Source organism: Nuphar pumila, chromosome 3, assembly GCF_984573655.1.
Source record: "Nuphar pumila chromosome 3, dmNupPumi1.hap1.1, whole genome shotgun sequence".
Lineage (NCBI taxonomy): Eukaryota > Viridiplantae > Streptophyta > Magnoliopsida > Nymphaeales > Nymphaeaceae > Nuphar > Nuphar pumila.
Genome location: NC_143251.1, coordinates 46,730,395 through 46,752,311, shown reverse-complemented (window position 1 = coordinate 46,752,311; position 21,917 = coordinate 46,730,395). Strand labels below are relative to the sequence as shown.

At 41.0% G+C, this 21,917-nt stretch overlaps 2 protein-coding genes across 3 annotated transcripts in view; both read left to right on the top strand.

Annotated features, from left to right (window-relative positions):
- Positions 1-1,106: 1,106 nt before the first annotated feature.
- On the top strand, positions 1,107-1,647 carry LOC149842793 (flowering-promoting factor 1-like protein 1). Its single transcript, XM_090001584.1, has one exon. It carries the CDS (start codon positions 1,107-1,109, stop codon positions 1,440-1,442), a length of 336 nt encoding a protein of 111 aa, XP_089857710.1. The 3' UTR covers positions 1,443-1,647.
- A 13,934-nt stretch (positions 1,648-15,581) lies between these two features.
- The window catches only part of LOC149842792 (ras-related protein RABA5a-like), a 34,988-nt gene continuing 28,652 nt past the window's right edge, over positions 15,582-21,917 (top strand). The window contains exon 1 of one of the 2 annotated variants that reach the window (XM_090001580.1): positions 15,582-15,917. The gene's annotated coding sequence lies outside the window, so the exon portion shown is untranslated. Of the gene's footprint in view, positions 15,918-16,127; positions 16,254-21,917 lie in introns of those variants that run through there. The other variant, XM_090001581.1, reaches the window with a different exon arrangement.

Below are 21,917 nucleotides of genomic sequence, written 5' to 3'. Positions count from 1 at the left end.
TGCATTTATCAAAAAGAATACACTGAAATAATAAGATTTGAACTTTAGACATATTGATCCAAGCTTAAGCTGGCTCATTTAATTTACATAAAAGGCATTGTTTTAAGGCTAGGAGCAATAAGATTTGAACTCTAAGCTTATTGCTTACACACCAAATACTTGAATAGTTAATGTATCGATCCTTCACTACATTATTATTATATATATATATATATATATATATATAGAGAGAGAGAGAGAGAGAGAGAGAGAGAATATCTAACGAGCTTATACGAGCTAAGCCAAGCATGAAGTGAACCATTCGCGGCTCATCTTGTTTCCCAGCTCTAATTGACACATGCAGCATACCAAGTTTATGTGACAACTGAAAAGTTGGCCGCTAAAGTCTTTTAAGGAGACTGCCATCCCAAATGTCAAATTTTTGTGGCAAAAATAAAGGGCTCCCAAATGTCAATGTTCTAGAATCGAGTCATCACTTAATGAGCCTCCTTCCCTACAAAATATAAAACTCTGGGTTGAAGACACGACCACCCAGTCTTATGTGCTCTAACTGTGATAAAAGCAAAGGCAGCAGCTTCCATGTGTCAGCAGATTCGATCCTGAGCCTTCAGCTTGATGGAGGGCCCATTGACAACGTGAGTAACCACCACTGTGGTTTGTGATTGCTTTTGTTAGGGTCCCCTCTCGGTTCCTTGTGATCATTTCAACAAAGTTTCCAGGCCTTTCCGTGCAAAATTTACATAAAATATGTGCACGTAGATTGGAGATTTCTATATGATGGTATAAAGGCATCTGTACATGCTCATAAAGATCGGAGCATTGAGATGTGAAACTGTTTGGTGTTTTTTTTTTGGTGGGGCCAAGTTTGGCATCCAAAGGCAAAACCATAGGGCACGAACGTGCTTTTAAGCACAATCGTTCAACTCTTCTTTCCATTTTATGCAAAGAGAAGCCACCTTTCACGCGTATATAAACCCCTCCAAACCCCTCCCATTGCACCCATCTCCTCTCTCTCTCTCTCTCTCTCTCTCTCTCTCTCTCTCTCTCTCTCTCTCTCTCTCTCTCTCTCCACTTGAGTTTATATATTGTTTCCATCCAATTCCAAGATGTCTGGAGTGTGGGTGTTCAAAAATGGCGTAGCCAGGCGCGTTTCGAACCTGGCAGAAGAGCCCACTGATGGCTCAGTGTCGACCAGCAGGAGCCGGAAGGTGCTGGTCCACACCCCAACCAACGAGGTGATCACATCGTACGATTTGCTCGAGAGGAAGCTGCTGAGCCTAGGCTGGGAGCGATACTACGATGACCCGGACCTGATCCAGTTCCACAAGGAGTCCTCCATCCACCTCATATCCCTCCCCAAGGACTTCTCCAGGTTCAAGACCATGCACATGTATGATATAGTGGTTAAGAATCGCAACATCTTCGAAGTTAGGGACATGTAGCTAAGCTCCCCTCCTCCCCTTCTTTCTGCTTTCTAGCTACGAGACTATCAGCTATGTCAGGGTAACCCCAATGTGGTGTAGATGAGAGATAACCAGTGGGGGTAAGTCTGGCTATATTATGTTATAGTAATGTTCTCAATCAAATAACAATGTTCTGAATAAAAAAAATGTAATAATAATGCTGATTCTCTTGTGCTTTCTAGTATTAATGAAATATTGGCTTTCTTTTTGTGAGAATCTCTGGTTTCTAATGCAATTGGAGATCAGAAATATATAGTTGAAGAAACAAGTTGTTTTTCTCTCTTTTACCTTCAAGACGATTGGAAAAAGAAAGAAAGAAATAGTTGTTATATTGAATATAATTGTGTATTTAATAAAATACCATCTCAATTCATCATATTTGGTTAGATCCTAGATATGATATGGTTTCAAGGATGAACCAGATATGAGATTAACATTAATCAAGTGGACTCTCTTGGGATTCCTTCATGAAACAAGAGGGCGATCTCTGGGCCTCTACTGAAAAAAAGGTGATCTCTCTCTCTCTCTCTCTCTCTCTCTCTCTCTCTCTCTCTCTCTCTCTCTCTCTCTATCTATCTATATATATATATATATATATATATATATATATATATATATATATCAGACAGTTTATTTTCAATGTTTTTTTTTAATATTTACATGGAAAAATCACTCCCAGAATCAATGACCTAGTTGTTCTGGCTTTACCTGTCACTGTCCTGGCAGCATAAAACTCCGCGGGCTTAACCCATGGCCCCAGAGAGTCTCCACACCTCGGCTTGCACAAGGGGTGACACTCATGGGATTTGAACCTAGACTACCTGCGGCCTAGGTCCCATGCATCCCACTATGCCAAACCCCTTTGGGGTTTTTTATTTTCAATGTTGCGAGACCAGGTTTTCAGATTAGATCTCATATATGCACTCATCGAAGTCCATTTGTTAGAAATCGACTCTTGAATTGTGTTTTTTAGTGAGTCTAGACAAGCCACACCAACTGGAATACCTTATTTTCGTGCTCGAGTCATTTATGCTAAGTGAGTTACTCGTAGCTCCTTCCCTAGATGACAAGACTTAGAGAGCATGACATGAGCCTGGACGAATATTGTGGTTTATTTACAAGCCATTATGATACTGCATGTCAACGTATTTTACACAATATGAATGGTATAGGACCAGAAAAAAACTTGCATATATAATACAAGAAAGCACGAATTATGCCACCATTAAGAAAATGGGAAATTTATGTATAGGTGACTAAACAGAGGTCCACTCAATGATTTTAACGCCAAGATTGTCTTTGAAATGTAAATTAAAAAATTAGATACCTGAATAACCAACAAGTTGGCTGATTTTTGTAAATAGCTAACAACCTAGGTGCCTTTATTCAAATTACTCTTAATAAATTTTATGGAGTGAATGAAAATAGTTCCCTGTATTTTTTTAAAAATTTATAACCCGACATGAAGACCTGTTCATGCTGGCTCAGCCTGCCATACCTACGGTCGTAGTGCCGGCAGTGTAAAACTCTGAGGCTAGGACCCCTGTCCCCGGGGCCTAATAGTTCCCTGTTTGAATTAAGATTTTCACAAATGGCACCATGATGAGGATCTTTATAGAATTTGATTAGGTTGATACCGGACATGCCATGTTGATCCGAATTTGCCAAAAATATCCAATGGTTACCCGAATCCGAGTAATTTTTCTTCAAGGTCAGATTTTGATCCAAGCCCCACATGCTCAATAAAGAGCCAAAAACTTCAAAGTAATTTTTTTTCTTTTAGGAGAGTCCTGGTATAAGTATTTGTTTTTATTTTTTCAAATTCTTGGGGCCCCTGAGCCCCTGCCCGCCTGCCCCCATAGTTCCGTCCCTGGACACACTGCAATTTTGGCGTTGTATTGTGTCCCCTGATATGTTGGTCTTTTTTTTTAAAGGAAACCCCTTATATGTTAGTCATACTGAAAACTTCATAAAAATGACTGTTTTTTTCGTATCCGCCGCTGTATCCATGTGACATAGCCAAGCGCGTATTGTTATTGATCATCTCGTACTCAAAGCAGGTTCTTGATGGCGAGGCCAATCCCACAGAGGAATATTGCTGCTGAATTATACATCACTAATAAGGGTAACCAACCAAATTGGTGTGCTATATATATATATATATGGCCAATTTCTAGTGGAAGCAAAGCTGGATAATGACAGAAGAAACAAAGCCCTTCCAGATGGTACCAACTACCGACTGTACCGGTTTTCAGCAATCTATTATATGGGTCTTCTTGCCAAAAAGTACCCTTGTGTTACGGGGCCGCGATATTGCAAAATCGTCCTTGTTTGACGTGGTTGCTAACCCTTCCAAAAGGGTCCTTGAAGTTTAACAGCAGGCAAAATGATTGTTTTGTTTGCCCTTAAAAGGCCATTTTGAAAAAAATTGAATAAGGCAATAACCATTTTGCAAAAACACTTGGAAATACAACAAAATGACTGTTCAAACTTTCACGGCTAAGGATTTAGGGTTAGGAACTTAGATACGAGTATAATGGTCTTTTTGTGTAGTCATCTGACCCTGGTTAATCTAACGGAAGAACCAGTTTTGCACTAACGGCAGAAAAAGGTAAGGACGATTTGCAGAATTCTTTTTTTCTTTTGAATGAAAAGGTAATTTATTAATGATTGAAAAAATTAAGCACAATCCAGCAGAGAGCTAGAGTGATTGACGAGAGATCGCCACAGGAGGAAACAGAAATAAGAAATCCAGAAAGATAAATACAAATATCAGAAGAATAAGGGAGGAACTGAATAGAAGAACATATGTTGATGAGGCAGGACGACATATCTGGATGCCAAGAAAGCCAAAGAATTGCTTCACGAGTGAAGCCGTGAAATCAGCTCCAGCACACGGAAGATGAAGATGAGTAAATCAGCTTCGCTTACACCCTGAGCTGCAGCTAGAAATGGCCAAGGGAACCGGCATGCAAATTTCCAAGACATGATATCTCCCCAGCCTCAGATGACCTGCTCAGCAGAAACAGTATTGACAGAAGAACGACCATTCAGGGAAAGTGAAGCAGCAGAAGAAATGTAACGAATTCTGCACTTCCATAGGATTCAACCGTGACGTGAGTAGCAGGTGCTGTGCTTGTGCTGAGACCAGCAAGCGATGAAGAGGATAACACCCGGCAGCAAGCATGGGTACCATGGACCGAACCACCATATCACACACAGCGACGCACACACCCAAAGACGCCCCACCACACAACGCACACACTCCTCACCCCACCCCCCACACACACAGATTCCAAAACGCACACGCAGCAGACCCGGTACACACGCACAAGCACACCAGAACGCACACACCCAACACTGCAGACCTTGTTATAGAACTGAGAAAAACCTGCAGTCAGAATGTCCGCATTAGTCCTTGATTCATAAACATCTGCCGCACCAGCTGCAAAGAGAGCAGATTTGAAGAGATAGAAGGGGTAACATCGATCAATGGAAAACAAATCTTCGAACCCCGACCCAGTCAATGGGGAGGCTGGGCCAGTTTAGCCTAATTCTTGCACCAATCTCCCAACTCAGGTGATAGAGGAGGCCTTCTAAGTCAATTTGCAGAATTGTATAGGTATATATTAATATATATAGCAGTGATTTGCAAAAAAAAACTGAAGATTAATATATATAGGTTTCCCTACATTCACTCAGTATGCCGAATCTGGTCCCATATGTCTTCCAAACGAAGCATGCTAAAAGTATTCCGAGTAGGCATAGAAATAGGAGAGTCTTGGACCACAGACGTGGTTTAAAAAGGTTGTTCTGACCAAGCTCCGAAGATGACCAATTCATTAAAACGATTTAAACATCAACAACTCACCATTGCTATGGTTGTTATTTTAATTGGTTCTAGTTGCATATAGAGGGTTCTGAAGAAAGGAGGTAGGGACAGAGTCTCTTGAATTAGAAAAACGCACCGATTTCGTATTGTATTTTATCAGTTGTTTTCTTTATTGTGGAGAGAGAGAGAGAGAGAGAGAGACGTTACTCTTGTTTCATTTACACTCGCTTAGTTTATTTTGATGAAAAGTATATAAGGTCATCCAAAATTAGGGTTCTATTCCTTTCAAAGCAATTATCAGTAAGTGGCCCATACTTTATATAGAAACATATGGCACCTTCGATTTCTGCTTGCATAGTTTTACTTTTTAAGTTTCATTAAAAATAAAAAAACTTCCAAGTAACCATTTTTAATCATCATTGGGGAGAGAGACTTAAGCGCTAAAAGGATTCACATATTATTTTAGTATCACCAATCCAGCATCAATTTTTATTTTTTTCAATTTATTATAGGCCACAGAACAATGGGTATCATCATCACCACCATAAATCATCATCGAGTCCATGCATTTGTGTCAATGCTTTGTGGCACACACCTTGAGTTCATTTGGATCGAAGCCCTACAAAGTTTGGTTTAGGAGCACTGAGCATTGTGCCCCTCTTTTTTGGATAATTCAACGATAAAACCCCCATCAACAAACGCATGTTGGCCAGTTATTGCTTGTCTGACAGGAGCAGTTAGTACATTTCAGTGTTGTGAGAGGCGTACGCCTCAGAGGCGAGGCGCACGCTCAAGGTACTGAGGCCTTGCTGTGATGCGCCCCTCATCAACCTCCGACCAGTTGTGACCACCGACCACCGGAGTTGCTGTGCTGCAGCTGCTGCTCAGTCTTCTCCGACCACCGGACGACCGGCATATCCCTCGCTTCCGTACCAGCTGGGCGGGTGGTCCTTCTCTTACTGCCTCCCCTCCCACCGCTTCACTTCCATTTCAGTTGTGAGAGGCGTACGCCTCAGAGGCGAAGCGCAGGCTCAACGCCTCGCTTCGCCTCATCGCATTTAACAACCTTGGTACATTTCACCTTGTGTTGAGAAGTTGCAAGTTCGAACCCCAAATGGTATGGTTGTATAATTGGTAGGGGTCTGCCTAACCCCAACTTTTTCTATCGAAAAAAGAATGCATATTGGCTGGCCTCTCGTTGGTAAAACAAAGCGTTAGTGTACATCAGATTTTAGCAAATATTAGAGTGAATTGACTAGGGTAAAAAACAGTGTAACATCCATCAAGTGCCTATGGGCTCTTTTTTTTCGATATTTACATGAAAAAACCGCCCTCAGGAACAAAGACCTAGCTGCGCTGGCTCTCCCTGTCATACTTATGGTCATTGTCCTGGCAGCGTAAACTCTGTGGGCTTACCCCTTGCCCTTATGAGCAGGGATACAAGTAGGGGTGTCAACGGGTCAGTACCAAACCCTATAGGGTCCGAGTATGATGATAAATAAGAAGATCCAATTACAACCCAGGTCCGGACCCAATGTTTTGATTAATACATGGAGCTGGGTATAGTTTGTGAAATTTTATACCCGACCCGAGTTTTGATTAAGACCCGCAAATTTTTAATGTAAAAATGATAAAAAAATATTATTTTACCAGGTATGGCCCGATTCTGTTTCATGTAGTTTTTATTGGGTTTGGGTATGGTTTTTCTTATGGTAAGTCTGATTAGATCTGGGGCTGGACCCGATATCATACCCAAAAATCGGGACCAGGTCTGATTCCACCTGGGTCCAAACCAAACATGACACGTTGACACCCCTAGATTCAAGGATCGCTTAAGTGCCGGCCTATGTGACACATGCCAATCATATGACAGCATTCTAATACGCCAATCACATGACAACATTCTAAGCGGGGCCTGCATTTTGTTGTTGTGGGTAGTTCACTGCAAATATGGCCTAGCATAACCAAATTTCATAGCAGAAGCATTAAGCTGGATAAGTACATGGTTGGCCGTTTGTGGCAATAATCCCTGTTTGAGTAATAGTTCGAGTTCCCAATATGTTTTCAAATTTGTTCATTATACATATGAAACTTCAAGGAAAGCTTCTCAATTCTCTCACATAGATATATCCAGAATTACTTTTCAAGAAAATAAAATTCGAAGTTTGTTATGAAAGAACTCGCGTTGTTTCTCATCCTTGGCTAGTGTATTAATTAGTAAGAGCATTTACATGGACAGTTGTATCTATGAAAAAACTTTCTACCTCAAATGGTAGCAATTTTTTTTTTCAGCTGTGCGTCTGATGCTTCTCATATCATTTTTTTTTATATATAAAGGTTCAATTTTTCTATGAAAAAATTTTGAAGTTCAGAGATATATAAGCAAACTGTATCTTAAGATGAGAAAAATGATAGGATGTGCATTGTGATTGCACCTGATCCTTTTCCCTCCTGGGAAGAGGAGAGCAGACCGAGTACCTAAAAAAGGCTAAATGGGGATGATCAAATGGCCTGAAAGGTATGTGTACTCTCTATCCCTGGTCCCCTGCTAGTACAGAAATGATATACAGGGGGGTATCTTACACTCGAGAGGGAATATGGTCTCAACGTGGACAAAATGGCAGATGCCACTAAAATCTACGTGAAATGATGAACCATGCTTGTTAGGAAGTATTTGCTTAAAAAACATTGTGGTCATCTGCTGGTTTTTCAGCTATGGAAGCTAAGAGCCCTCTCAACAATGTAGAGTCTTATACCTTTTATTTTTTGATTGAGGAGAAACCAACGTTTTGGTTCAAACGTCCGGTGTTAACAAATCGTTCCACTCATCCCTTATGTCATATACCCCTCATTGTGATTTCATTGATATGCAAGTTGTTTTGATCAAATCGGACTCCATAGATGTGATCTACACCATTCATTTAGTGAAGATCCACATTTAAATCACTGAAATCTGACCTGTGTTCTGTTTTTTTTGGCGATTAAAAAACGGTTGACAAAACACAAAATCTTGTAATTTAAAAAATCATATTTTTTATTAAAAAAATACCATCCAAGAGTTAATTAATTCTTATTAAATCGACCAAGCTGAATCTATCTACAAGGTCACATTTGATAAAAAGACTTGCGTCCTAAGATTTAAGAGGGGTATGAAGATGGGGGATGACATAGGGGGTAAATGAAACTGAACTATTTGGTTAAAGGTTGAGAAGTATCACATTGACCATGACCCCTTTTGGTGTTCACAGTGCAAAACTCGGTAGACTACTCTCCCTCGGGTAGAGATGCAAACGGGTCAGATTCAGGATGGAGGCTTTGTAATTTTTTGCTGTTTGGGATTCGATTCCCATTGAAATCCCCATGTATTAATTAGCTGATCCAGATTCGAACCGGTTGCATCTTAGACTGTCGTTAATTGTTAATGAAAGATGGTGTATGACCTCATTCTTTGAGTTGAATAACTCAGAGAGAGAGCCGAAAGTAATTCAACATTACCATGAACTGAACAAGAACAAAAGCCAAAACAAAAAGAAAGCACAAGAGAAAAAAACATCAGACAGATAAAACGGGCTCACACTAGAGCCGCTTGCCCAGATTGCGGCAAAGGAGAGGTAGCGTCAACAGGAGGGAGCGGAAGATCACTAAGATGCATACGCAAGATCGCATAAACATCTACCAAAATTTTATGCATCAGGTTTTGAATGTTAACTGGAATTTGACAAAAATGAGCATTGTTTCGCGCCATCCAAACAAACCACCAAGAATGAACCTCCACCTCTTGTTGCGCCTAATACAAACCGGCCCCAAGATCAGATCTAGCGCAAATGACTCATTAACAAACACTTCCGGATGCCTCCAGGTTCGGATAAAGAGTTTCACAAATATTGGGCAAGACCAGAACAAGTGAAACGTAGATTCTTCTGTAGCTTGACAAAACACGCACCAACTCGGGAGCTGAATGACCAACTTCTTTAAATTACTGTGGGTCTGGATCTTATCGTGCAAAATTAACCAAGTCAGAACTCGAGAATGGGGAGAAGGACCCTTCGCCCAAAGCACATCCTCGGGCAACCAATCAGCCCCCAATGGGAGCAACAATTTATAAACTTTTTTTGTGAGAAACTCTTCGCTTAGCGCCAACGCCCATTGCAATCACTGACCAAAATTTTGGGAGACCTCAAAATGGTTTCTAAAGCAGGCTAGAGAGATGCCCGTCACCATCTCAACAGGGTCCTCTCATAGATAACTAGGCGAGAGTGAAACCATGTTATAAAAAAGATTGGTGGTTTTGGATTTTTTTACACTTAAACTGGCCATGATAACAAACTAGGTTTCTTCATTAGCTGGCAGAAGAAAAGTAGTTCTTTGGGTGGACAAGCATCCGTTGTCATTGCCGGTTATGTCCTAAGTCTCCTGACAGACGTCCCACTTGTTTCTTCTTTTTGTAGGGAAATGGCGAGCTGTCCTTGATTGTAACACATCATGTGGAACAGTGGAAGTAAACGTTGGCTCGTAGGGTGGGCACGTATTGATACGAAGCAACCATTTTTTTTAATTTCCTCACAAGGATCACCATTTATCTGATATTCCATGTCAAACACCACCTTTTATGAAATTCCTGATATAGTCCCATTTTTTTCATGCCAATTGTCAAATGAAGACCTGCTGTAACCTACCACTAGCCAACCCAGTTAACCTGAGTTAAATATTACAAAATTCCTAAAATACCCTCATCCCTTTTCTTTCTACATCCCTATTTCTTCTCTTATACCCAACCCATCTCGTTTTCTATCCCAGCCCTTTTCTTGGTCCCAACGCAAGCCCACCTCTTTCCTATTGCCATTTTCACCAACTTTCACGTTGAGGGGTTCACCGGGTTGGGTTTGGTTCGGATCCAAGTAGAATCAGACTTTGGATTAAAATTTTGGGTATGATATCTTGTCCAGACCCGAGTATAATCAGGTCTACTATAAGAGAAATCATACCCGGACCCGATAATAACTATATGAACCAGACCCGGACCATACCTGCTAAAATAATATCTTTTATCATTTTTACATTGAAAAATTGTGGGTCTTAATTGGAACTCGGGTCAGGCCTGGGTCTGGTATAAAATTTTGCCAACAATACCTGGTTCCATGTATTAATCAGACCTGGATCTTAATTGGGTCTTCTTATTTGTAACCATACCCGAACCTGTAGGGTTTTGTCCGGGTAAACCTGACCTGTTGACATCTCTATTCACGTTCCTTTCCTGTTCAAAATCCCCACTATCTCCCTCCTGTTTCCCATGGTCTCCTTTCCCTTTTGTAGGGTCCATGCTCCAACTCCATCCCTCTACTACGGACCCACTCACCAGCTTCCAGATTTCTACTTTGATCAGTGGTTGAAAGAGGCTAGTTTGCACACACACACACACACACACACACACACACACACATATATATATATATATATATATATATATATATATATATATATATATATATATATATATAGAGAGAGAGAGAGAGAGAGAGAGAGAGAGCATTCGATTACCCTGTCCGGTATGTAGCTCTGCATGTGCTTGATAGCATACAATGAAGCACTCATGAAAGCTTTGTTGCCCTACCTTTATCTCCACCATGGTTGATAGAGGACCAAAAAGCTGGTTACCTTCATGATATCTTTTGTTTGTTTTCTAATTCTAACCTAGATCTGACATGAGTCCATAAGCTATATATATCGTGAAAATATTAAAACTTAAAGTGTGTAAGATCTGGTTTTAGATCCTATGGGATTCGATTAGTAAACAGACATGAATTGAATATCAAGTTTCACATCCCAAACAGAGTCTAAATTCAAGAAAAATCCGAATCTATGAACATGAAATATATGATTTTAGACAATTTGGATTCCGATTCATTTTGTCTGATATTCATCCAACTTTGATTCCTGATCCAGTTTTGCTAGATCCAATTAAGTCGGATTCGGTAATACCTAGATCTGACATGAGTCCAACCTGCTTACATCCCTACCCAAAACCAAATATATGGGTCAGATTCATTTCCGACCTGGATCTGAACTCTTATCCATTTGGGGAAATGCATAAGTTCCCTAAAATGGAAGGGAGGTACGTCTCATGATAGGGATAGTTAGGTATTTCTCTATTTTAAAAGGGTTATCAAAATATTTCTAGTATTAAGGGCAAAACAGGAATCGTGCTAAACTTTAACACGTTTTCACTGGTTCGTGAGGCAGGTTAACCACAGGTCCCTGTTTGACAGTTGTTAGGAAACGTTGGGGACCATATCAGGAATTTCAGAAAAGATGGTACCTGACATGGAATATAAGGAAAAAGTAGGTCCTAAACAGAAAGGTCTCATTTTTTTTTTAGAATTTTTTTTTTGTTGATTTGAATTCATTTGTTTTTTCATATAAAATTAAAAAATGTATTTTATATTTTTTTGTTTTTGTTAAACCAAGAAAAAAAAGTAAAAACCCCTCAACCGCTACCGGTACATTAATTGGCTCATGGTTGGTAAATATTTTTTTATGACGAAGAGCCCTCACCAAAGCGAGGAAAAACCCGAGTGGGACCCACGACCAATGGCCCACCTCTGAAAGAGGTGGACACACCCGTGTGACAGTGGAGTTTGATCCAGTGCCGTCAACTCAGCATCCTCACAACCACCCCGCTGGCCGGACAACCCCGCAGTTGGTAAAAGTTAAAACCCTTGAGGTACAGCTCCACAAATGACAGGCCTCAGAATAACAGCTGCTCGAATCCCTCCGGTGGACGATCATTGCCGGAGTCCCGGGAGGTCTGGAAGACCGGCGAATGCAATACGGGTACATCTTAGACTCTCTCTCAGAGCATAATGGCCTCCAATGCCAGGATTAATGATGGCCACCTTAAAGGATGGCCTCTTTCTAATCTCCGTTCGAAGTGAAGAACATCTTAAGGTAGTATCCCGCTAACATCCCTTTCCCACTCCTCCGCCTTCTTCTTCCTCTTTTTCATCTGCTGTGCGTTAATCCTCCGCCTTCTATTTATATTCTCATCAATATTTCTGGCCTTTGCCTTCTCTTCGTCATCCTTGTTCTGCATCTTTCGTTCTTCAGAGTTCTTCCTTTGGTCCGCAGCCTCGATATCTGATGGATAATCCTCCGCATAATACGATTTCAAGGCTTTTTCCCTGTCTTCATCGTTCTCAATCTTAAGTATATTTTGGTATCTTTCAAAAACTTTAGATAGATGGGACTGGCGGATCACTTATCTAATAGACAACCCATAGAACGACGGGGTATCTCTAATCTGATAAGGCGCAGACATTGCTAACCTGCACAACACAATACACGATCATCATCATTAGAAATCGTCGGAATATTTGGGTTCATAATACAAATCTTTGTATAAGAACCAATCTTCAGATTGAAGAAAGAAAACTTACACGAAACTCACCGAAACGATGGGAATTTGGATATTCCAACTGTAGAGTAAGCAACAGTAACAACTAATACGCAACAGAAGGTGGCAACGATGCTGCGACTGCGCGTAAGACGGAAACAAATGCTCTAGTAAAAAGAAAAGGATGCTCCGGCAACTCGAGATGAAAGCAAAGAATCTCCGGTAGAGTGCTTAGAGCGAGAAAGGATTTTTTTGAACTATTTGTATCATACAACATAACGCTTGCTACATACGCAAACTCTGCGGAACATTTTTTTCGCGATATCGATGGAGGGCAGTTTTGTCATTTTCATGAACCGACGATTCAGTTTTCTAGAAGGAGGGCATTTATGTCCGTCCGAGGAAGATGAACCGACGATTCAGTTTTCTAGAAGGAGGGCATTTATTTCTGTAAATTTTCAGCGATTTCTATTATCATTTCATTCCCTATTTTAACTTCAACGATACATTACAACCACAATCATCAAAAGAAAGATTGCCCAAGTTAAGAGTCTTGAGAGAGTAGAGGAGGGCCTCACCACCCACCGAATAACAAAAAATACAACGACTCAACTTCAAGTGCAGTAAGGACCCAGAGTCGAATAAATTTAGAGGCAGCTCATCAGTAAGGACCCACAACAGTCAATGTGCAGGTCAGTCGGTGCTTGATGGAGCAATATAGGATCTTGTGATGGATGTGCACAGAAGCAGAAATATAAGGGAGAGAGAGCGAGAGAGGGTTGATGAGCCCTCGGACCCCCCTCTTGTAAGGGCAAAAGGCCATGAACACGCTGAGAGGAGCCCTCAGACCCCCTTTCTGTAAGGGTAAAAGCTATGAATCAGACTCCATAACTCTTCAAGTTGAATGATGCTACCCACACTGAGAGGAGCCCCCAGACCCTCCTCATGTAAGGGTAAAAACTCTGAATCAGGCTCCACAACAGTAAATGTGCAGGTCAGTCGGTGCTTGATGGAGCAATGTATGATCTTCTAATGGATGTGCACAGAAGCAGAAATAGAAGGGAGAGAGAGAGAGTAAGAGGGTTGATGTTCATGGGCTCCTCCAGGGGAGATTTCTTTCTCGGATAATCCTGCAATGCAGAGACTGGGTCTTAAATAATCATCTTCGGGGCACTTAAGTCTTTACAACCACTCCTTTTCAAGAACCGTCATTTTTTTTGCACCAATGGAGGAGAGGGTACTTAAGTCTTTGCAATCGCATCAAACTCCAACGCTAATTAATGCTGACAAACATGGGGATACGAGACACACATGCTTACATACGTGGTGCTCTTTGGGACCCCCAATCATGAGATGTAGCTAACTGCCCTGTTCGGGGGGGGGGGGGGGAACATATAACCTGCTTCGAGAAAAATCACAATCCTCTAGCTAAGAATGGGACAGATCCTAATCAACAAAATTTGATGAGGGGTCCGAAGTGCAGGATCCCTAAACACGGTGAACTCCATATCCCAAGACATCAACAACGAGCGGACAGATCCTACCAGAGTGGGGAAAACAAACAGAGACACAAGAAAAATCACAATCCTCTAACCAAGAATGGGACAGATCTAAATTTGATGAAAGGTTCAAAGTGCAGGATCCTTAGGTAGATTTTCTTACCCACCACCACCACCAACCTCTTATGAAGCCGCTTACCTAGATCATCAAGGAGCATGATTGTCGATGGGCCCGTCAGCGTTTTGGGATCACAATCAGGAATCATGTTGGTTTACAGCAGTAGGAAGTAACACTAATGGCAGTCTTCAAAACAAGGAGTGGTGCAGTTCGCCTGAGCTTCTATTACATTATCACCGAGTCTCAAACTCATTTCTATCAACATTTCTATATACAAGTGACACTGTCAACTACTACAAAATAATGTTTTCATTGAGCTGTTTGAAAATATCGCGACATAAAGAATCATAATATAACAATGACTGATTAAAGATTCATGCTTAATTTTTTAGTTAGTAGATATCATTATGAGTAAAAATGTAGTTGACAAGTTTTAAATTCTCATATACAAGTGCCAATGCCTCGTATTGTTTCGAAACAATAGACCCAAGGGGTTTGGCGTAGTGGGATGGGGGCCTAGACTGTTTGACTGGCAGTCTAAGTTCAAATCCCATGGGCGTTGTTACCCCCTGCATAAGCTGAAGCTTGGCTATTCCTTATGGTCGAAACAACGTGTTCTATATAAGGTGTGGCCTTAGCAGATAAGCAATGTAGATAAAGTTTGCACTTATGATTCCTTGTCACATTCTAACAGCGTGTCTCTAGTAACACGTATCCACTCGGATACTGGCTTGTATAATATTATTTTAATATTTTAAAATAATATTTTATTACATTATAATTTTAGTTATTTTAATGTTAAATATTAAAAATAGTTTTTAGTGATTAAAAAGTTTAGAAAAAAATTCTGTGCCCTTGTGTCAAGTTTTTTTGGAAAAAAATTCTAAAGTTTTGAGTTGAATACACAAATCATTATAACAGTTTTTGGCTGCTCAGTTTCTCCTTAGGCTTGTCTAGTCCGCATTCTAGGGGTGCCCCATGAGTTGCGGCACACCCACCCAGTCATGATCTAAAACCAAGATAAGCAGGGAAGACTAATTTCAATATCCAAGTTTATCTCACTATTTCATTTCAGGATATATAGAGATTCAGGGAGAGGTGGTAGTGGTAGTAAGTAAAAAAAACTTATGACTTGGAGAAAGAAACCTAACCTAAAAGGGAAAAGAGGGGCGACCTTTTTTTTATGGTTAAAGAAAGGGGCAAAGCTGAATTGGCTATAACTTAACGCGCTGGGAAAGATAGATTCCCACTGATAAGGACGGGGTTGTGATTTTTTTTTTCTGAGGGAGAGGGAGGATGGGGGTGTGAATTTACTAATCAAACTGAATTCGAGTGGTAAATCATAATTTATCCCTCGAATAATCAAACTAGTAAAACTAAGATCAGGTAAGGAAACCAGTCTTGATTAGAAATAACAAAAAAGATAACAATTGAAGGTCAAAATAGAAAACGGTAAAACGGAAAGCACGAATGAAGGGATTATAATCGTGGAGAGGGAGAGACTCTTCAGAGGGTGAGGGTTTTTGCTCATCATCGTTGAAGGTGAGTCAAAAAGGAGTCAGTCTTCGCCCGGCGGAGAGAGAGAGAGAGAGCTTTGGGGGATCGGCGTCTTCTGGTAATCTCCGTCGATCGAGTTCGTCCTTGATTTTTTTTTTTTGGATATGGATTTCGATTGCATTCTGTTTATTATTATTATTACTGTTACTATTTCATTGGAAACGGGATGATTTTCGTTTTGCTACTGTTTAAAGATTAGGATTCTTTGCGTTATCTTTTCTTTTTCTGTGGTTTGTTGTCGTCTTGAATAATTCTTGATTTGCAGCAAATCAGGAATGATTAGTAGGGAGTTTATCGCTCCGAGACTGAGAACGGACGATTTTGCGGTGCGGTTTGGATGGTTGTTGGTTTAGGATCTTATTCTGTTTGGGAAGAGTGCGTCCATTTCGATGGGGTACGCGATAGCCATCTTTTTTCGTCTTAGCACATTATGTTTTTTTTCCCTTTTTTTGTGGGTTTTGTTCGTTTATGAGGTCTAGTCGAATGCTTGGATTGGAATCGGTTCGAGTTTTGGAAGAAAGGACTTTGGTTGATGTTTAGTTTGGCTTAATGGGATTGTTTTTAGGAGAATGTACGGCCATGAATAAGATTTAGAAAGCTAGGGTTTTGGGGAGGCCTTAATTGGATGCATATGTTGAATCTTGGATATGTGACTTGGGGAGGTAGTGATAGTGGATGACACGTCATTGATGGTTTCTCCATCAAAAATTGAATTTGGGATTTTCTTTTTGTGAAATATAGTCAGGGCATCCTCAGTCGCTCACGATCAAGAAATTCGCAGACAAGAAAAGAATCTGTGTGAGCTATTGCATGATGTTGCTAATTGCAGCAGAATGGTAACAACTGCAGTTAAATGTCACATATCTCACTTCTTGGGACAAATCTGGGCGAGGAATTCCTTGCTCCAAGACAGCTCGAGAGATCAACTGTTTGTAGGTTTAGTCTCTCTAGATTGTTCTCTAGGGTCCGGGGGAGGGTATTTCTGTTTGGATTGCTTCTTTGGAATTCTTCAAATTTTAAGGTAACTATGGTTGTTGAGTGACCATGTGTGCAAGGGCTTTTCTATACGTAAGTGTCCATTTTTCACGTGCATCGTTGCCTGCTCACAAGGCTGATTCGGTGCATCCATGATTGTATTGAAACATGGCCTTTTTTTCTTGGTCTGGAAGAAACATTCATTTTCTTTTTCATTTTTGTCCATGATTGCTGACTTACGTGTAAGCTCAAATTGAAGGCAATATCATGGCTATATAGCTATGCTGACTGGTCTTATGTATTAGCTTAAATCCACATATCACATTTGGACCCAAATCAAATCCAGACATTGTTAAGGTTTAAATAGCTTAAATACGACTGAACACAGTATAATACTTCAAAGTTCAAATACAAGTTTTAGAGATGGAAAAACCTTTCACTAAAACTCGTCAAATATTGAGAAATGTTCTCTTTTCTGCTTTCTAGGTCTACAGTAGACAAGGGGAAAAGATCCTTATGAAATGGATTAACTCTTAGTTCTGGTGCCTTGGGAGTGGACCATGTGAACTTTGATCACTTTGATTGTGCGTCCCCTCGGGTGTCTAGGGTAGCACATCTCAAGAGTCTACACGAGCCTAGTTAGAGAGTGTTGCCTGGTTGTAGGAGCGGAGCAACAAGAGCAAGTGGACTGCAGATAGCAACTATGACTTCTTATCTTACGTGAATTCCGTTATTGGAACTTAGGCAAGAACAACGGGCCGCACACCAGGATTTCATCTTGCTACTAGAGAAACATGTTTGTGATTGATGAAACTAGATTTAGTTGTGATGAGCAAAGATTAAGTGATTAATGTCTCTAACCAGTTTAATGTGATTGATGAAGTATATCTTTGGTGCTTACAGGCCGAAATAAAGTCAATGAGGACCCTGACTTGAAGTGGTTCCGATGACAATTTTCAACCCAACTCATTATGCAACCTCTCACACAGTAATCTCCTATGACAAGTCATTGTGTCAACTGTTATTTCATTAGCATGGATTCCACTGGAGCTTTGAGGAATTGGCTTGAGAGAGTTAACAAATTTTTTATTCAGTTCCATCTAGTCCAAAGCAGCTGCATTATCCAGCTTCTAGTACTGTTAACAGTAAATCTAATAGAATTTAGGAACTGAATTACAGGACAAATAAGATATCAAATCAAATTATGTGAGGAACAAGAGATTTTCCAACAGTTTAGCTATAAACACCCTGTAGAAAAAAATATGATTTAGAATTTGGTTTCGATGACAGTGCCTATAAATCTACAAAGCAAGGTGAGATAGGTAATGTATTTTCAAGAAAGACACAATTATGTTGCATTTTATTCCTGCACTACTATAGTTACCTTGGTAGCGTGGGCCTTTTCATAGTAGGTTATAGACTGCAGTAGATTGGTTTTCAAAAGAATCTCATCGAAAAAACCTAAGCAAATATTCAAGTTGAAGAGATGGTCGGTCTAGTTATGAAAGTGAATTTTCTGGTTTCTGCCATGATGATTTCATTCATGTGTTTATCGAAAACCTGTGCTGACAGTAGAGGTACAAGGTTACTCTGAAGGGTCGACTCTAAGGCAGATTCTGAGTTTGCATCGAGGTTGATTCTGCTTTAACCATAGATTTTGAAGTTGGTTGCTATGAACTTTTAAAGAATGGTCAATTATGAATCTGCTTTTGGAAATGTTGCTGTTCTCTGACTAATTAATAGCAAAAGGAAATTCGAGGATTAGGTTTTCCTGATTTTATAAAATGATGCATCTCTTCAAAATTTCTAGCTGTATCAGGGCGCTCTTAGGATTTATTGAAGACTTACTAGGGCTATTGGTATTTTTCCAAGTTTGGATGTTTCAGGCTTCAAGGTGCATCCCAAGTAGCAGCACTTAGAATATTGACTGATTTATTGTTTATCCTTCTTTGCCCCCCCTTCATTTAGGTACTGATGCAACTTAGTTTCATAGTGACAAAAGTTTGAAATGGCATAAACAACTGTTAGTTTCTCATGAGAAAATTACATTTCGTGTATGTTTGGTTGCATTCAAATGTGATTTCGAATCTCATACAAATGAGAAAATGAATCTTATTTGCACAACTAACCAAACATGTGATACGAACCTGCTTGGTTCGTCCTCCCGGATCTTCAACTGGCTCACTCCGATCTAGGCACACAAGCACTCAGGCCTGTAGAACTCAATCATGCTGTCAATTCTGGACCGCAATTGACGTGTTAACGCTGGACGACTGAGCAATGCTAATGATGATTGGATCTAGTCGATCCTAGTGAGATCTTGCTTAGCTTATGGATTAGCTAAGCAAGCCGATTCCTCTAGGCGAGGCCTACTCCATAGCTGGAGCCCAAACAGAAACTTTATTGACTAAATTCCAAAAGTTACACATTCCCTCACTCAGACTTGCTGAATCACCCAATGAATACAAAATGACGACAGCGTATTATTTATAAGCTGTCTTCAATGGTACCAAAACAGATTGGGCGGCCCATGCTTCAAGTCCTTCTGAGGACGATCTTTAAATCTCTGCTGAAACCATCTACTCTCTGAATTAAGCACATGTTGAACCCTTTCCTCTAACCCAGCTGAACCGAACTGCCTTTAACTGACTACTGACTGAACCCATTCTACCGAACTTGACTCATTCAGTTGATTCAGCTTGTTCTATACTTACATTTTCAGTGAGGCTCGTATCAATCCCTCCCTCTTGAGACTGTCCTAGTCCTCTAGGACAACATGGGTATACCTGTTTTTCAACTCATATTTTCCATTACCAAAATTGTTGTCGCGTCTCCTTCATTAACCACGTGCATACCCAGGTTCCTTCCACTAACACCATGAGCTTATTTCCTCTATTCTAATACGTCTACTCTACTAATAGCCACACCTCAATCCTGGCCCCTCCACCCGGATCAAACACAGTTTTGTTTGCTATCACACCCTGGCATTATCAAGAATTGTTGCCAATGTATGATAATGAGCCAATTGGTTTTGAAACTCCCTTTAATGCTAGCTGATGATCCTTTCTTTTGATAACAAAAATTTTCAGCGATGGTGACACACACCTCATGCATGAGATGGGGAACCTCTTTGTCGTGCAGGGTGCACTTACTGTGGCCTTCATAGAGGAAAGGCTTGTCTTGCACCACGTGATCATCAGGTGCAAAAAAATCACAGAAGACGCAATGCCTACCATGCGTGTTGCGCGAGCTAAAATTGTTGCACGCGTTAGAACGGTAGCGTTCGTCGCGCGCGTTGAGAGGACCGTAGCCATCTTGCCCATAGCGCGCATCAACAACACCGCGTGCACCTCGCGCCTCGCGCGTGTCGAGAACGCCGTGCATCTTCCGCACGTTGAGAGCGCCGCGCACGTCTCGTGCATTGTGCGCGTCAAGAGCACCGCGCGCGTCTCGCATGTTGCATGCTACGAGAACGCCACGGGCGTCTCACGCGTTGCACACATCGTGCATGCTGCGGATGTCTTGCATGCAGCGCACAATGAAGTCGTTGCGGGCGTCACGCGTGCCGAGCACATCGCGGATGCCACATTCGTCTTGCGCACAGCGTGCACGGGGAATGCCACGTGCGTTCTGCAATAGGTGCTTTCGGCAGACGTAAGGCACATTAAATGCCTCATTTCCTGGGAATGCTTTCGGTGCATGATGTGCATCTGAGGCGTGCTGGATTTGTATATCCGGAGCTTTTCTTGGCTGAACGTGCGCAAGATTAGCCGAAGGCTCACCGTCGACGATCTGGCCTTCAGCAGATGGATTTGCAATTTGCTCATCCAACCGCTCTTTCTGCTTCTCCTCCGAACGCGGCTGAAGCACTGGAACGGCTGCAGTGTGAATCACTTTTGTAGCTGGACTTCCTTTTTTGCCATTCTTCCAAAGCCGATTGCAGATCGCTCACCATAGTATGGAATTGAGTCTCCATACCTGTAATCCGGCTGTCTATCTTGCCGATCTTCTCCTCTAACACAGATATCTGCAAGATGTGTTCCTCCATGCGTTCATCAGCTGCAGTCTGGATTTGTTCCAGCCTGAACTCTTCTATCAAAGTGAATATCGGCAGCATGTGCTCTGATACCATTTGATACAAACCTGCTTGGTTTGTCCTCCCGGATCTTCAACTGCCTCACTCCGATCTAGGCACACAAGCACTCAGGTCTGTAGAGCTCGATCATGCTGTCAATTCTGGATCGCAATTGACGTGTTAACGCTGGACGACTTAGCAATGCTAATGATGATTGGATCTAGTCGATCCTAGTGAGATCTTGCTTAGCTTATGGATTAGCTAAGCAAGCCGATTCCTCTAGGCGAGGCCTACTCCATAGCTGGAGCCCAAACAGAAACTTTATTGACTAAATTCCAAAAGTTACACATTCCCTCACTCAGACTTGCTGAATCACCCAATGAATACAAAATGACAACAGCGTATTATTTATAAGTTGTCTTCAATGGTGCCAAAACAGATTGGGCGGCCCATGCTTCTAGTCCTTCTGACGGCGATCTTTAAATCTCTGCTGAAACCATCTACTCTCTGAATTAAGCACATGTTGAACCCTTTCCTCTAACCCAGCTGAACCGAACTGCCTTTAACTAACTACTGACTGAACCCATTCTACCGAACTTGACTCATTCAGTTGATTCGGCTTGTTCTATACTTACATTTTCAGTGAGGCTCGTATCACATGTGATTTGGAATCTCATGCAAATGAAAAATGGAATGTGACTTGAAATCACATTTGAAGGGAATCTCATGTGATTCCAAGTCACATGGTGGAATATGTGATTTGAAATCATGACTTCAAATTGTTAATATATATATATATACAGTATTTATGTATCTCCTTTTGTAATGCCCACTAGGGGCAATTTAGTTTTTTTTGTTCACATGTAAATACGCATGTCCACTAGGGACTTTTTTGTAATCATTTATTTTTTATTTATTTGTTTAAGGGGTAATAAAGGGGCCTTCCAAAAGAGTTGTTGGGACCCTCCCCAATGGTCACAAATGTGATCGTTGGGGAGCTCCCAACGT

Coding starts and splice junctions, on each gene's coding strand:
- LOC149842793 (XM_090001584.1), top strand. CDS start 1,107: ATGTCTGGAGTGTGGGTGTTCAAAAATGGCGTAGCCAGGCGCGTTTCG.